At 32.7% G+C, this 18,077-nt stretch overlaps 1 protein-coding gene across 1 annotated transcript in view; it reads left to right on the forward strand.

Annotated features, from left to right (window-relative positions):
* LOC140040763 (uncharacterized) overlaps positions 1-18,077 on the forward strand; it is a 51,718-nt gene that overhangs the window by 20,316 nt on the left and 13,325 nt on the right. The window contains exons 17-33 of the mRNA XM_072086932.1: positions 4,944-5,106; positions 5,491-5,627; positions 6,167-6,421; positions 6,954-7,232; positions 7,584-7,838; positions 8,195-8,422; positions 9,026-9,145; positions 10,150-10,269; positions 11,021-11,140; positions 11,733-11,852; positions 13,487-13,606; positions 14,161-14,403; positions 14,622-14,882; positions 15,406-15,648; positions 15,810-16,061; positions 16,177-16,416; positions 16,727-16,969. Coding sequence (XP_071943033.1) covers positions 4,944-5,106; positions 5,491-5,627; positions 6,167-6,421; positions 6,954-7,232; positions 7,584-7,838; positions 8,195-8,422; positions 9,026-9,145; positions 10,150-10,269; positions 11,021-11,140; positions 11,733-11,852; positions 13,487-13,606; positions 14,161-14,403; positions 14,622-14,882; positions 15,406-15,648; positions 15,810-16,061; positions 16,177-16,416; positions 16,727-16,969 — 3,399 coding nt within the window. The remainder of the gene's footprint in view (positions 1-4,943; positions 5,107-5,490; positions 5,628-6,166; positions 6,422-6,953; positions 7,233-7,583; positions 7,839-8,194; positions 8,423-9,025; positions 9,146-10,149; positions 10,270-11,020; positions 11,141-11,732; positions 11,853-13,486; positions 13,607-14,160; positions 14,404-14,621; positions 14,883-15,405; positions 15,649-15,809; positions 16,062-16,176; positions 16,417-16,726; positions 16,970-18,077) is intronic.

The raw sequence follows: 18,077 nt of genomic DNA on the forward strand, positions 1-18,077 counted from the left end.
ATTTTTTTATTGCGTTTAAAAACACGATAATAATGCATTCGTATAACTGACTGTAACTAACCATTCCAAAGTTTGGGTCCGTAATTGAAAATGTAAACCTAGGCCTAGGACCATGTATTGTTGGTCTGGTCAATTTCCCCACGACGTTCTTCGCGTTGGTCCGCCTCGCCTTCAGAATCGGTGAGATCGGGCTCTCATATAGGCCTAGGCCTACGGTTGAATTAATTGCATTCAATAACACTTTCTTGCGTATCCATAACGTCGTCTCCTTCATCTTCATCAATTTCGAATTCATAATGGATAGTTTCCTCTTCAAAATCAGACTCCGAACTGTCGAGATCGTACACAATACGTGTTGACATCTTGCCGATACAGTACAGTTTGTATACAATAGATGCGTCGCGACGACCAGGGCAGTGCAGTGTGTTCATCTTATGACGTCACGATTTATCGCCTTGGATTTCCTGCTTCCAAATTCGACTTCGGAGATATAAACTCCGATGTATGTAAATCATAAAAAATTCATAATTTACGCTTATAGAATTTATTTTATCAAAACGTACTAATAAAATCAACATATTCAGACCCAAATCAGCCAAAAAACGTTATACATCAAATACCATGTTCCATGATCTTTAACGATTGAACAAAACGCTCTGCTTGTCCATTCGTACTAGGATGATAAGGTGCAGATAATTTGTGACTAATACCATTCATAGCCATAAAACTCTTAAATTCCCCAGACGTAAACTGTGGACCATTATCAGACACTAGAACTTGTGGCAAACCATTCCGGCTAAACAAAGTTCTCAATACCCCAATAGTTTTATGTGAAGTCGTAGATTGCATAATAAAAACTTCGGGCCACTTTGAAAAAGCATCGACCACAATCAGATATGTAAGACCCTCAAAAGGACCCGCGAAATCTACATGTACACGTTCCCCAGGGTTAGAAACAGGTAACCAAGGATGCATAGGCGCAATGGTAGGATTATTTTGTATACGCTGACATGAGTCGCACTTTTTCGCAGTTTCCTCAATTTGCGCATCTAACAACGGCCACCAGAAATGAGAACGCGCTAACCCTTTCATTTTGACCACCCCAATATGGCCTACATGCAATTCCTCTAAAACCTGTTGTCGCAATTTTGGTGGAATTATTACCCGGACACCCCATAACAAACAACCCCCTTCAATAGTCAGTTCGTTTCGTCTGTTAAAGTAAGGTTTCAAACTCTCATCGCTTTGGGGCCAACTTCCATCCATAAGATAACGCATTACTCTAGATAATATTACATCTTTACGGGTATTATTTCTTATTTCGGCGCTAGTTACCGGAAGAATCTTACTAGAACCAATATGCGCAACCGAAATTTCGCTATGACGTGGGGGACCCTCAACCGGTAATCGGGATAAACAATCCGCGTTCGCATTCGCTTGACTGTTCCTAAATTTAATATTATAATCAAACCCAGACAAATAAAGAGCCCATCGCTGGATTCGCTCAGCAGCCAAAATTGGTAACCCTTTCTTCGGACCAAATATAGTAGTTAGGGGCTTGTTGTCGGTTATTAAAATAAACTTTCGGCCATAAATATAGGAATAAAACTTTTTGCAAGCATACACGATTGCCAAGGCTTCTCTTTCTAGTTGCGGATAATTTCTTTCGGTCTTATTCAATGAACGCGATGCAAATTTAATAGGTCTTTCCCATTAACCATGTGGGATAACACAGCGCCTACCCCTTCACCTGAAGCATCCGTAGCTACTGTTAAAGGTAAATTTGGATCATAGTGAACCAAAAACCCAGAATGTCTTAGCATTTCCTTAGATTTCACCCATGCATTTCTAGCTAATTCTGTCCATTTAAATTATCTACCCTTTTCTAACATACTAGTTAAAGGTGCTAATATTGTGGCTAATCGAGGTACAAATGAACGGTAATAATTCACCATTCCCAGATACGATCTTAAAGTAGTAATGTCCGAAGGCAACGGCATTTGCAAAATATGATCAATTTTGTCTATGGATTTATGAACACCATGTTTATCAACACAATGTCCCAGATATTCAACAGACTGCTTCATAAATTCGCACTTTCCCCGTTTTAGTCTCAAGCCATAATCTTGCAAACGAACAAGGACCCTCTCTAAATTACCAAGGTGCTCTTGATCGTCTTTCCCTGTGACCAAGATATCATCAAGGTACACTTGTACACCCGGGAGATCCTTCAAGATAACATTCATTGCGTTTTGCCAAATTGCTGGCGCGGACGTTATGCCAAAAACCAATCGATTTTGCTGAAACAAGCCCTTTTCAGTAATAATTGTGAGTACCTTTTTAGACTCATCGGACAACTCCATCTGATTGTAGGCTTGTGCCAGATCTAATTTGGTAAAGGTTTCACCACCCGCAAGGTTAGACAAAATGTCGTCAACGTTAATGTTAGGTGGAGCAACAGATTGTAGCACTGGATTGATTGTGGGCTTATAATTTCCACATAATCTAACGGACCCATCCTTTTTCCGAACGGTTACTATACCACTGGCCCACTGACTATGCGTCACTGGTGTCAGAACCCCAATGTTGACCAATCTATCTAACTCAGTATCAACGTCAGACCTTAAGGCATAAGGAACCCGGTATGCTTTACTAATCATTGGCTTGGCATCTCCCTTAAGTAAAACATCAGCTTTAATATGCTTTAAAAGACCTAGTTCCTCTTTAAACAGACCCTCATGCTTATCCAAGAGTTGTTTAAGAGCATCCCTACATTCCAATTTATTAACATAATTATTATGAAAACATTCTTGCCAATTTAACTTGATAACATTTAACCAGTCTTGCCCTAAAAGAGAATGCTTAGTATTAGCAACAACATACATGAATAAATAATGACATTGTGATTCATATACCACTTTAACACTGATTTTACCAAGGGGTTTTACAATCTCCCCCGTAAAACTAGTAAATGTCCGAGAACTCCCTTGCAAACGTTTATACTTAAAATGTTCTTTATAAGTCTGTTCAGATATCAAAGTTACTGCAGAACCAGTGTCCAATTCAAACTGAAAGTTTCGGTCATCCACATTCATATTAACACAAATAGCATCTGATGATTTAGTTGTAAAAATAGGCAAAGGTAATGTAGTTTCAATATCACTATCGCTATCATCCATCTCTACCGTACGTACACCTTGTGACCTTTTGTAGCACACGCGACTGATATGTCCAACTTTTTGACACGCGTTACACTTCTTGTCTTTAAACCAACAATTTTGTTGATCATGTGATTTTCTTCCACACCGGTTACACATCTTGAGTTCTTTATTCCGCTTTTTATGTTTATCGTTATTACTTTTATACATATTCCTACGCTCACCACTTCCCTGTTTACCACCACTAGAGTATGTACCAATTTTATGAACCTCTATATTTATAGCAGACTCTCAGTCTCAGATACTTGGATTCATCCTTAGCACTTTCTCTCGCTAAAGCAACTTCTACTGCTTCATTAAAACTCAACGCAGCCACACCCGCCTTTCCCATTAATTTCAATGACGTATTTTGGTCCCTCATCCCGCTTATGAATCTATCACGTAGTTGCTCGTCCAGCTTCTCGCCAAACTTGCAATTCAAACTTAAATGTTTTAAAGCAACTATGTATTCAGAAGTCTTTTCATCGGGACGTTGATTACGCTGAATAAACTTATGTCTTTCGGCAATGGTAATTATCGGCTTAGTAAAATGTTTCTTAAGTGTAGACTTTAATTCATCATATGGAATATCTTTTGGTGCCTTTGGGCTAACCAAATCCCTCAAAATACCGTAGTACTTACGACCTATTGCGTTCAGGAAAATGGCTGCTACTCTAGCTCCCACATTACCACGTGCATCAGCATCCGGCTCTCCATGTAAGACCAGTCCAATCGCCTCCACATAAATCTCAAACCGCTCCAAATAACAGTCAACATTCTCGGCTTCATTATACTGCTCAAACATCGGCATATAGTGGTCTTTAACGGCCATCCTCGTCGCCAAATGTTATGTTTCGTACACCCTAAAGACACTACAACAGTACACTGGTACAATAGACACGACTCAGTCAGGTGTGGATTCCAAGTGAACGAGGCATTTATTAACAACAGCCTATTATACTATTCTACCAATAATATCAATGCGCGTAGACCAATCACCCATGTCTTAATACACAACAATATGTGTAGGAACTTGGAAGCACACTATCATGCCCGGGCCATTGGAACTTGGTTGGTCCACTCTAATCAATAATTTGAATCTACCTCGTTGCATGACTTTAAGAAAAGTTGATTACTATGTAACTGGAACAAAAAAAGTAAATCAAATACATACTAGAATTCATCTTTGATTTAGCTGCTTTTCCAATTTGTTTATATGTGGAACTGGTTCCGATTTTGTTAAATATTTACTTGATCAAGACTCTACCCTTACAAATATATAGATATAACAACTTTTATGTAATATTTTTGGATCAATTAGTCCTTCAAATAAGCAAAATATAATCATTTTATTTAATTGTATTTAGAAATATTTAGTTGATACCAACATATTTACTATTGTATTGTATTATTCTTATTTATTTCCACCTTCTGTTACGATAAGCTAATATTTGTTATATGTTGCAGAGGCTCCTTGAAGCTAAGGCCTGCCTTGTTATGAGCCTCTAAGAAGAAATATTAAATTTAAACAAATATATTTTTAGGTCTCATAGCCCCGTTTGTTGCTCTCCATAATAATAGGAATTTATGTAAGTTATGTGAATTAAGGTCACACAGATTATATGTTAAATGTGATATGTATTAGTGTTCCCAAATAATCTTAATCTTACAAATGTTTTGGTAAGTTGTAAAAATATATAAATAAATATGTCCTAATTTGTGATTACAACATTTTATTTAATTCAGGCGTGTATGGTTTAACTATTGATGGAATTGGGAAAAAACTTTATTGGACAAGTACTTCAGAAGACAGAATTGAAGTAATAAATTTGGATGGAACAAACAGAACAGTTCTTTTTGACATGACATTGGTTGAGCCACGTGCAATTAAAATAGACACAGTAAACGGGTATGTAATGGAACTAATAATAACTGGTTTGTTACGCATCTTTTTATACAAAAATTTCAATATGTTCTCAACGAAACAACTTTGAACTATATTTTGCTCCGTATATAGATTAACTTATTTTGTATAACTTGCTGTAGAGGCATCAACACGACTCATTTAATATTTGAAGAATGTTAATAATGTAAACAATAACAAATGAATGGGTTTCCATTGTATACTCTGCTTCTATTTGATGTAAATAAGAAAAATCGTATGAATGTTATTAGAGATAAAACATTGGCATCTTTCATAATCAGCAATATACTGTATAGTACATTAGTATAGATCTTAAATCATAAAGGTCATAAGCTTTCGTAAACTGTACTTTGCTAATTATAAAAAAAGATACTTGTATTGGACTGATTGGGGACTTGGAAATGAGATGATAGAGCGTACGCAGCTAAATGACGTGGATGCCACTAGAACCCCCTTGGTGACAACAGGACTTATATTTCCAAACGGACTTGTTTTATCAGTTTCAGGTGCGTTTTGATGAATTATAATATAAATAATTCTTTCATTGGGTCCACCAATATTTAAAAAAATATACAATTAACAAATGTAACCTCATTATATTGTAAAGATTGATATTTCTTTTATTCCTGTCCACCCTGGCAGCACTTGCCAGTTCTTATGCTATGACGTTATCCAAATTCCTTCACTTGCACTGCCCGAAAGCTCTGATAATTTTTCTGGCTGTTTTACTTTATCGTTTTTGATTTAGCTTTTCGCTTATTTTTTGGGTATCTCTATTGAGATCCAGTCACTGATACCCACAGCATTGTCATTTTTTCAGTAATTTGCCTTTGGATTTATAATTATATGTATATATATATTTCAAAAGCAAAAAGCTAAATCAAAACGATAAGTAAAACAGCCAGAAAAGTTAGCAGAGCTTTCGGGCAACACTAGCCCTTCATCAGTGCAAGTGAAGGAATTTGGATAAATTGTTGAAACAAGATATACCGATATACATACAATTTTGCAACACATGCAACCGTTCTATTATTATTATTTTAAGATGGAAAGATGTATTGGTGTGACCCTGGAACAAATAAAATTGAAGAAGCTAATCTTGATGGAACCAACAGAAGACAAGTAATAGATATAGGCCTAACTGGACAATCCCCGTTTGCTATCGACATTTATAAAAACTATCTATACTGGTCAGATTGGACTGGAGGCGTGTATCGAGGTAATAGAAGGACTGGAATATCATCAATTCAAAGTAACGATGGCCGACTTAATCTACCAGGAGGTTTATATATTTTCACTGGTAATTTTTGTCTTTAATATTTTTAGTATTTTAGTTTAAAATGACTATTTCTTACTACAAGTTCCAATGTTAGCTTAAAAGTACAGTTAATCGAGTCAAAACATTCTGTATTACCTTACATTAAAAATACATTATGAAAATATCTGGTTTGAAATTATATGAAGTATAATGTAAAATCAATATTCTGACTTAAAAACCTGTTAGGCTATTTTTGTATGTAGACTACCTACAACAGCCACAGACTATCGGATAATCATGTGGAGTATATATATATATATATATAAATTATTACCTATAATTTATATAAATTCACATACTCAAAGCCTCATGCACTTGGAACAAGGCTCTACATTCGAGCGCTCTCACACATTCCCTAAAACTATCTTTGCATTTTCTAACATCATTATAATATTATGATATAAAGCCTCTACAACCAAGATTATTGTTGTCTACAGATATTTTCTCAGTTTTTCTCCAGTTTCTGTTCAGTATCTTAAACATATTGTGTATATATTATGTATATTTGCTACAGATAATGTACCTTCAGCTATTGACTGCCCGACAAACGTCACTTCTAACAATTATATCGGAGAAGAATTTGGTCTGATACAAATTACCACAGATGAAGGGAGTCCAACTGCCACAGTCACGTGGGATTCTCCTGTGACAAGCGGCAATAGAACAATGACTGTAGTGTCATCACCATATGAGTCAGGTGACATGATACCAATCGGTACTCACGCAATCACCTTTACAGCAATTGCTTCTTTTGGCAATAATGAAACTTGTGACTTTTATATCAAGGTTGAAGGTAAAATATAAAAAAGCTGTTTCAATGATTTGTTTAAAGAATTTAGAACAGCTGATTTTTGACGAAAAATATTATCACTTATCACAAATAAAAATGAAAAGTAGTTAATGATTATATTATAAATATGTGATATTATGACCATCCTGTTATTAATTTAATCAAAATTTAGTTACGTTTACACAACCACTTGTGTTTATACTGCGTTGTTAGTTTTGTAACAAACCTCAAGAACAATGATGTTTTTGTTAATTGAACAATATGTAAATGACATCGTTTATACAAGAAAAAAAGACCATAACTCAATTAAGGCCAGTTGATTAGAAATTATGTTATTGTACATATCATGTTTAGATCAAGAAGCTCCAGATATTCTAAATTGTCCAATCGATTTGACTGTAAACACAACATTTGGTGAGGCATTTGCAATCAATATCATATGGGTTGAACCGACAGCTGTTGATAACTCTGGCGAGACTCCTGAACCAATATCATACTACAATTCTAGTGATAATATATTTCCAATTGGTTACACAACAGTCCAGTACAATGTTTCAGATTCAGTTGGTAACTTCAATGCAAGCTGTAGTTTTGTTGTCACTATTGAAGGTAGATCAATTTGGTTTGAATAATTGTAATAATAACTGTAATAATAATAAAGTATAATTTGGAAACACCGCTACACGTTTTTGTAATATAAATGTGGAAGGTATGTTCATGTACCTTCAATGCAGAATTATTTTGTTAAAGAATGCCATGGTGTTTTCATATTAGATGTCATTCTCTTCTGTTTGTCACACATGTATTTTATTTATATGTATTTTTAATGCAATGTACTTGTTCTATTTATTTTCTATTTTATAATATTTAGGACAAAAAATATTTAATATTGATTCTTCTCTAATGTTTATATATATACATTTAAAAATCTAAAGTGACAATCTTTGTTAATTTTTCTTTATCAGATAATGAAAATCCTATTATCGACAATTGTCCAAATGATACATTTACTACTGAATTACAAGCTGCTAAATTGTCTTGGAAAGAACCCGCAGCAATGGACAACTCTGGGATATGGAACCTTACAGTTTATATGGAATCGAATTTCTCAATAGGTGATAACACGGTAACATACATTGCAGAAGACCCATCTGGTAACACAGCTACCTGTTCATTTACTATCACTGTAGGAGGTATGTTATAAAAAAAACGAATAAACTATGATTTTTACCTACCTATAAGTGAAATATTAATATAAAATATTTTACCAGAGAGGCGAATCATTAAGAAACAACCATAGATCTTGTAAAATAATTATATCTTGTAAAACTATACGTAATCAATCAAGTAGACCCAAACATAAATGAGTGGTGTAGTAAAATAAGGTGAATTTTTAGAAGTTTAGAAGTTGAGAATGTTTTGACAGTTATCTTATTTTAGTCTGTATTTTTTTCTTTTAAATGAATAAATGAAATGAAATGAAATATGAGACCTATTATAAATGTAATTTATGATTGTTTGATTGTAAAAACTGATTACAACTTAAATCTAAAATATTTCAAGCACTACTCAACCGCTAATGCTTGTTTTGATGTTAACCCTGAATCTAGTTGAAATTTTTAATTGTGATGCTGCATAGTTATGTTCTTTTTGATATAATGTTTGCGCCACGATCGAAGTATAGTATAGTACAGTTCTTTTCGGAGCTACATACATGGTTACCGCCAACTTTATCAACATATTGAATTTGCTATGGAAACTTTTAAGCAATTAAATAGTTTCTTTTTTTAATACAGATGACAACGAGTGCGATACAGATCCATGTACAAAAAATGAAGTTTGTAATAATACGATTGGTAGTTATACTTGTGAATGTTACACAGGGTTTATACGTGATGGTAGTAATGATTGTATTGGTAAGAACTATTTTTAAATTACATACCATGTTAAATATAGTTGGTTTACACTTTCCATGTCATAATAAATGCTAGATCATGATGCACGTTCAGGTAAAATTGATCGGACCGTCTTACTTCAGCTATCCCTACTTTAAATTAGCCTTCTTAGAGCCGAATTTTAGGCGTAATTCGAGTAAAAAATGTTATTTTAATTAATAAACAAAAGTTAGCACGTAGACTAAATCATGAAGAACATATTTTTCAGTCCTCGAAAGGCAGTTTAAATTGCAGAGTAAACGAATTTTGAATAATTCTAAAAAAAATAGTTTAGACATGTAGGGGATTTTAAACACATCTGTTTTGGTCAGGCTTGAAATTACATGGCTCATCGTAATCACATTGTCTTTGTCAGGCATAGACATTTAACACATACAAGTTAACGTACAACCGTGGTTCCTGTACACATTTTGGAGTTCCTATTTGTTGTCAATCAAAGTATAAATTAATACCCTTCTTGTACTAAAAATCCGATTAAAATTATATTTCATGTAAGTCCTGATGCTTAAACAGTGTGGTTATAAAACAAATGGAAGGTGAAATTAGTTACCTATAATTTGGTATGCTCCTCGGTTTCCTCTAATACTTCCCTATTATATCAATATATAGCCTTTCTACTAGACGTAGGAAACTCGAAAAAAGGTGCAAATTCATTAAGTCGAACTGCAAACTTCAACTACATTTGAATAGAATTTAACTTTAAAATATTTCAAGCACCACTCAACCGCTAATGATACAACCTTGTTTTGATGCTAACCCTGAATCTAGTTGAAATTTTTAATTGTGATGCTGTATAGTCTTTTTGATATAATGTTTGCGCCTCGATCGAAGTATATTAATTGAAACATCGAGAAACTCATCATTCTATTTCAGGGCTACATACATGGTTACCACAAACTTTATCAACTATTGATTTTGCTATGCAAACTTTTAAACAATTAAAAATAGTTTCTTTTTTAATACAGATGACAATGAGTGTGATACGGATCCATGTACAGAAAATGAAGTTTGTAATAATACGATTGGTAGCTTTACTTGTGAATGTGACACAGGGTTTGCACGTGATGGCAATAATGTTTGTACTGGTAAAAAATATTTCTAATTAAATACCATATTAAAATATAATTGGTTTACAGTTTCTATGTCATAATAAGTGATAGCTTATTCATCGTTTTTTTTTTTTATAATACTGCAAATTATTTTTTGTTTACAACTGTATTAAATTACATTATTTTTCTTTTCCACGACATGAATTACGTTACGTCACAGGAAATTCAACACATTGGCAATTTTAAGTCAAGCTTTTTTGGTCAGGCTAGAAATGACATTATTCATCGTAATTGTCTTTGTCAGAGGCATAGACATTTAAAACATACAAGTTAACGTACCACTATGGTTCCTGTACACATTTTGGAGTGCCCTAAATGTTTTCAATCAAAATATTTATCGGTAAATTAATACCGATCTTGTACTAATAATTATTTAAAATTATATTTCATGTATAGTTCTGATGCTTAAACAGTGTTGTTATAAAAAAAAGAAGTTAAAATTACTTGCCCATAATTTCGTATGCTCCTCTGTTTCCTTTAATACTTACCTATCATTGGACAACATATAGCCTTTCTGCTAGACTTAGAAAACTCGAATAAAAGTGCAAATTCATTTAGTCGTACTGCAAACTTACATTTGAATAGAATTTGACTAGCCGTTTTCCAAGTCTATAGATTAACGTTCGGATTAAGATTATGGGTTTTAGACTTGGATTGCAAGAATAGTTTTTTAATAAATTTCAAAACTAGAACATTTGTGCTGTATATTAATTTGTTTTTATCTTAGATGAAGACGAGTGTGCTAATATACTATGTTCAGAAAATGAAGTTTGTAATAATACGATTGGTAGCTTTACTTGTGAATGTGACACAGGGTTTGCACGTGCTGGCAATAATGTTTGTATTGGTAAAAAATATTTTTTATTACATACCATATTAAATATAATTGGTTTACATTTTCTATGTCATAATAAGTGATAGCTTATTCATCGGTATTTTTTTTATAATACTGAAAATTATTTTTTGTTTACAACTATATTATATTACATTATTTTTCTTTTCCACGACATGAATTACGTTACGTCACAGGAAATTCAACACATTGGGAATTTTAAATCAAGCCTTTTTGGTCATGCTAGAAATGACATTATTCATCGTAATTGTCTTTGTCAGAGGCATAGACATTTAACACATACAAGTTAACGTACCACTATGGTTCCTGTTCACATTTTGGAGTTCCCTAAATGTTTTCAATCAAAATATGTATCGGTAAATTAATACCGATCTTGTACTAATAATTATTTAAAATTATATTTCATGTATAGTTCTGATGCTTAAACAGTGTTGTTATAAAAAAAAAGAAGTTAAAATTACTTGCCCATAATTTCGTATGCTCCTCTACATTTGAATAGAATTTGACTAGCCGTTTTCCAAGTCTATAGACTGATTTTGGTATGCAAACTTTTAAACAATTAAAAATAGTTTCTTTTTTAATACAGATGACAATGAGTGTGATACGGATCCATGTACAGAAAATGAAGTTTGTAATAATACGATTGGTAGCTTTACTTGTGAATGTGACACAGGGTTTGCACGTGATGGCAATAATGTTTGTACTGGTAAAAAATAGTTTTAATTACATACCATATTAAAATATAATTGGTTTACATTTTCTATGTCAAAATAAGTGATAGCTTATTCATCGGTATTTTTTTTTATAATACTGCAAATTATTTTTTGTTTACAACTGTATTAAATTACATTATTTTTCTTTTCCACGACATGAATTACGTTACGTCACAGGAAATTCAACACATTGGGAATTTTAAGTCAAGCTTTTTTGGTTAGGCTAGAAATGACATTATTCATCGTAATTGTCTTTGTCAGAGGCATAAACATTTAAAACATACAAGTTAACCTACCACTATGGTTTCTGTACACATTTTGGAGTTCCCTAAATGTTTTCAATCAAAATATTTATCGGTAAATTAATACCGATCTTGTACTAATAATTATTTAAAATTATATTTCATGTATAGTTCTGATGCTTAAACAGTGTTGTTATAAAAAAAAAAGTTAAAATTACTTGCCCATAATTTTGTATGCTCCTCTGTTTCATCTAATACTTACCTATCATTGGACAACATATAGCCTTTCTGCTAGACTTAGAAAACCTGAATAAAAGTGCAAATTCATTTAGTCGTACTGCAAACTTCAACTACATTTGAATAAAATTTGACTAGCACTTTTCCAAGTCTATAGACTAACGTTCGGATTAAGATTATGGGTTTTAAACTTGGATTGCAATAATAGTTTTTTTAATAAATTTCAAAACTAGAACATTTCTGCTGTATATTAATTTGTTTTTATCTTAGATGAAGATGAGTGTGCTAATATTCTATGTTCAGAAAATGAAGTTTGTAATAATACGATTGGTAGCTTTACTTGTGAATGTGACACAGGGTTTATACGCGATGGCAATAATGTTTGTATTGGTAAAAAATATTTTTAATTACATATCATATTAAATATAATTGGTTTACATTTTCTATGTCATAATAAGTGATAGCTTATCCATCGGTATTTTTTTTTTATAATACTGCAAATTATTTTTTTTTTACAACTGTATTAAATTACATTATTTTTCTTTTCCATGACATGAATTACGTTACGTCACAGGAAATTTAACACATTGGGGATTTTAAGTCAAGCTTTTTTGGTCAGGCTAGAAATAACATTATTCATCGTAATTGTCTTTGTCAGAGGCATAGACATTTAACACATACAAGTTAACGTACCACTATGGTTCCTGTACACATTTTGGAGTTCCCTAATTGTTTTCAATAAAAAAAACTTGTCGGTAAATTAATACCGATCTTGTACTAATTATTAATTAAAATTATATTTCATGTATATTTCTGATGCTTAAACAGTGTTGTTATAAAAAAAAATGAAAGGTAAAATTACTTGCCCATAATTTCGTATGCTCCTCTATTTCCACTAATACGAATACCTATCATTGGACAATATATAGCCTTTCTGCTAGACGTAGGAAACTCGAATAATAAAAGTGCAAATTCATTTAGTCGTACTGCAAACTTAAATTACATTTGACTAGCACTTTTCCAAGTCTATAGACTAAAGTTCGGATTAAGATTATGGATTTTAGACTTGGATTGCAAGAATAGTTTTTTAATGAATTTCAAAACTAGAACATTAATTTGTGCTGTATATTAATTTGTTTTTATCTTAGATGACAATGAGTGTGATACTAATCCATGTTCAGAAAATGAAGTTTGTAATAATACGATTGGTAGCTATACTTGTGAATGTGACACAGGGTTTATACGTGCTGGCAATGATCAGTGCATCGGTAAGATGTAGAAGTGTTTAGTCTTTCAAATAAATTATTTGTTAACTTGCAGTTGACTCTTTTCCCTCTTTATATATTTCTTATTCTTATAAAAATACTATATTAGTCTGATATAAACTTAAAAAAAAAACATATGTAAATTTGTCTGAATAAGGAAAAAATAAATTTAAGATAAGAGAAAATACCTGGGTTGAGGAATAAGGCTATATGGGAGAAACCAGTCTAATAATTTTCATATTGATTAGGTTATTTTAATTTGGAAGTTACTGTAGGTCTGTATTCTGTACTAGAACATACCATTTTGGTACTGTGCAACTATAGTTTGTAATAATACGATTTATAAGGTTACTAAGACGTTTCTTTCAAAAATTAAAGTTAAAGATTTATCTAAGGTAAATTTTCAAATATCCTACCAGGATGGTGGATAATGCACTGTTTACAAAATCATGATCATCGAAAATTATAGAAAATTTGTAAAATCACATATTTTTCACTATTAGTATTGCATCTGAATTATAAAAATGATTCTGAAACTTCATTGATTCTATTTTTAGATTTTGAATTGCCATACTTTGAAAATTGTCCTGAGTCATTCACTGTGGGAACAGATCCTGGATTAGCAACAGCCAACGTCTCTTGGTTTGAACCAGTTGCCATTGACATCAATGGTATAAACAGAACAGTGCAGAATTATTATCCCAATCAGATGTACAATATTTCAACATACACTTTGATGTATATTGCTTATGATAACTCAAATAACAATGCAACATGTGAATTTGTCATTTCAGTGGAAGGTAGGTTTAACTCAATAATCTTACATTAATTTATACAATGATAGTTTCTTTAAAAAAATCCAAAGATCAACACTAGTTATCCATTCATATTGTAAAAGGACCAATGAAGAAGTCAAAACGCAGTATAGATGTATTGACTAACTTATATTAATGTGTAAATTTCATTTCTTGCAAAGGTTGTGTATAGGCCTATTTGTATATTGTATGTTAATTTTCAGACCAGGAAATTCCTAATATTAATTGTCCTGATAATATAACAACGGAAACGGATGCCGGATTAGACTCAGCATTAGTAGCTTGGAAGGTCCCTGTACCAAGTGATAACGTAGACATTTTGTCGACCAGTCCAGAGCCAAGCCCTGTCATTTCTCCTCCTGTAAATGTACCACTTACTGGTAATATGGCATACGTCCAAACATACACAGCTGAAGATACTTCAGGGAACATCGCAACCTGTACATTCTACATTGTAGTTGAAGGTAAATTATTTGATTGTACACTTTTATTTTTGTGTACTAGTATTTGGTTATTGTAATTCATAACATTGTGTTGTGGTAAATAGATACAAGAGTGGGATTTATTGATCGTAAACAGCAGTTTGTTGGGCGTGCGTGTCCGACTGGTAGATTTTCTCAGTTCTGAAGTGGGCTGCTTTGGGTATGATCAGTCTGTTGTTGGAAGGTCTGTCTTATTGAGTGACATTCTCTTTTCAATAGCGTTCATAAATGTTGAATTGAAATTGATTCTAACACGGACTGGCAGTATCCCATTATTGTTTGTCAGTTTAGTCGTCAACTTTTATTCTGCCCATGTAGCTTCAAATTAGGCCTATTTTTAAAACGAAATTATTCTTAAAAAATATGGTGGAGTGTCACTGTTTTCTAGTCAATACACAGCAAAGTCACAAAAGTCTAAAACTCACGCTATCCTATTTTATGAAAATGTTAAGATTTCCGGAATGTTCTTCAGAAAATTTTTTTGTCATCATTGTGTATATAATAGACAAAGAACCACCTGTAATTACTGACTGTCCTCTGGATATGAATTTGGCAACATCTCCAGGTGTAAACTACACTACTGCCATCTGGACAGAACCAATAGCAGAAGATAATGCAGGAACTCCAAGTCTTGTTCCAACACACATTAATGGTAGTAGGTTTTACACAGGTGACACGATTGTAACATACACAGCTGAAGATGATTTTATGAATACTGCGACGTGTAATTTTACAATAAATGTACAAGGTTAGTGTTAAATTATTTTCCTTCAGTACTCCACATTTTGCGTATGACTATACAATAAAAAAAAATCAACTGTAAAAATAATATACAAAGTGTTTATTAATAAAATGGACCAACAGCATTAAACAAACGATATATTTTTTAAAATGCTGATATATTTGCAGATATTGAACCTCCAGAGGTGTTGAGTTGTCCAGATAATACCACTTTTAGTACAGACTCTGGAAGCCCTTACAAAACAAACGTCAATTGGGAATTACCTACATTCCAGGATAATGTTCCTGGGTCATTAGATTACAGCAGTAATATAAATCCGTCATCAAATACATTTCAACTCGGAACTACAATGGTGACGTATGAAGCTACAGACACATCAATGAACACTGGTTATTGTATTTTCTACGTAACAATAATAGGTAATACAATCATTCATCATCATAATTATCATCATGTTTTTAATTCAGTAATTTTAAATTATTGGTCAATAATCAACCATAATTTGAGCATGATATTTTTGAATATTTTGTATAGATGATGAACCACCAGTTTTAGAGTGTCCTGGTGACATAATTGATGTGGCAACTAACATATCTGGAATCAGTATCACTTGGTCAGACCCCACGTATACTGATAATTCTGCAAAAACTATTATTTTAAGTTCAACAAGAAATTCAGCGGATGTGTTTACTTTTGGGAGACATAATGTCACATACACTGGAATTGACCAATCAGGTAACAGTGGTACATGTAGATTTGAAATCACAATAGAAGGTAAGCTTTTATAAATTGATATCTTCATAACTATCTAAAGGATAAGATTTGTCAAATCATTAATTTTACCCAAATGGATTATAAATGTGTTTCAACAAAACAGAAAAAATAATTACGCAGAGCAATGAATTTCAAATTTTCTTTTTATTTAAGATGAATAAATTCTCTAAATTGCTGTTCCAATACTACCATGTTTAAGCCAATAAAACATTAGATGTATCTGATATTATGATTTTTTGTACAGAAAAAAAAACATGTTCTTCAGAAAGATTTTTCATTGAGTTGATATTCTGTATGTTTTGTTTAACAGATAAAGAACCACCTGTGATTACTGACTGTCCTCCGGATATGAATTTAAAAACATCTTCAGGTGTAAACTACACTACTGCCACCTGGACAGAACCAACGACAGAAGATAATGCACGAACTCCAAGTCTTGTAACAACACACAGTAATGGTAGTAGGTTTTACACAGGTGACACGATTGTAACATACACAGCTGAAGATGATTTTATGAATACTGCTACATGTAATTTTACAATAACTGTACAAGGTTAGTGTTCAATTATTTTAACTAGATAGTACGCTCGCTTTGCTCGCGTTACCATCTAGGTCGTGCCCACAGATGGTTCTCGAATACACAGTAATTTCAGCGTAACAAAACTGGCGATTTCAATTGTACGCTTCGCTCGCGTACCATCTAGGTCGTGCCCACAGATGGTTTTCGAATACACAGTAATTTCAGCGTAACAAAACTGGCGAATTCAAATGTACGTACCGCGGGACTATAATACATTGTCGTTTACAGAAACGAATAAATAGACCCGATTATTTATGTAGTCAACTAAAATTAGCACCCTGGGAATTACGTCCTTAGGAGAAACTTATCACAAAATGAGTCCAAATTTTTTGATTTGGATTCATTTAAAGAAACCCAATTTGTGTTTTGTATGTAACATTAGGGTTGAAGAATGGGAAAGCGGATATATTTTTTATCCACTCAGTAACGAAATATTGTTTTCATGTTTTATAGGCCTATAAATAATATACCTCTAAATACAGTAAAACATTTGCGATGTAATACTTTTTTTTAAACTGTCACTGTCATAATCGATTGAAATATTTAAGTACATGTCACGATACACCACTACGACGTTTATATTTTGTTGGTAATTATTAATTAATACAAACGTTGAGAAGGAACTGTCAGTATAAGTTTATTTGTATATAATAATGTGTTTATATATCTAACAGTAGAGCCTATCCACAATCTCAGTAATAAAGTTTATTTGTATATATTTTTTTATTACATCTAACAGTACGAACATTCACAGTAAGAAATGCTCGATTCAAATGAGGACCAAAAATAGTTAATAGGTATTTACAGTATTGTTCAAGTTTATTCTCAAAGGGCCCATATCTTTACCTACCATGTGTTAAACCAAGGGATCATAAATTTATACCTACTTGTGTTAAACCAAACTCTGGCAGACTGAAAGATTGGGATGTTCCATTCATCTCAAATCAATACATTTGTATAATTGTATATTAAATCTATCAAAATAGTATTTTTTAAGAAAATCGACCTGTCTTCAACATTATGATGCTGTACTCTAGCTGTTCAACCGGTTTTCAGCTATTAAAAACAATTATCGTAGGAG

This window comes from Antedon mediterranea, chromosome 1 (genome assembly GCF_964355755.1).
Source record: "Antedon mediterranea chromosome 1, ecAntMedi1.1, whole genome shotgun sequence".
In the NCBI taxonomy this organism is placed as follows: domain Eukaryota; kingdom Metazoa; phylum Echinodermata; class Crinoidea; order Comatulida; family Antedonidae; genus Antedon; species Antedon mediterranea.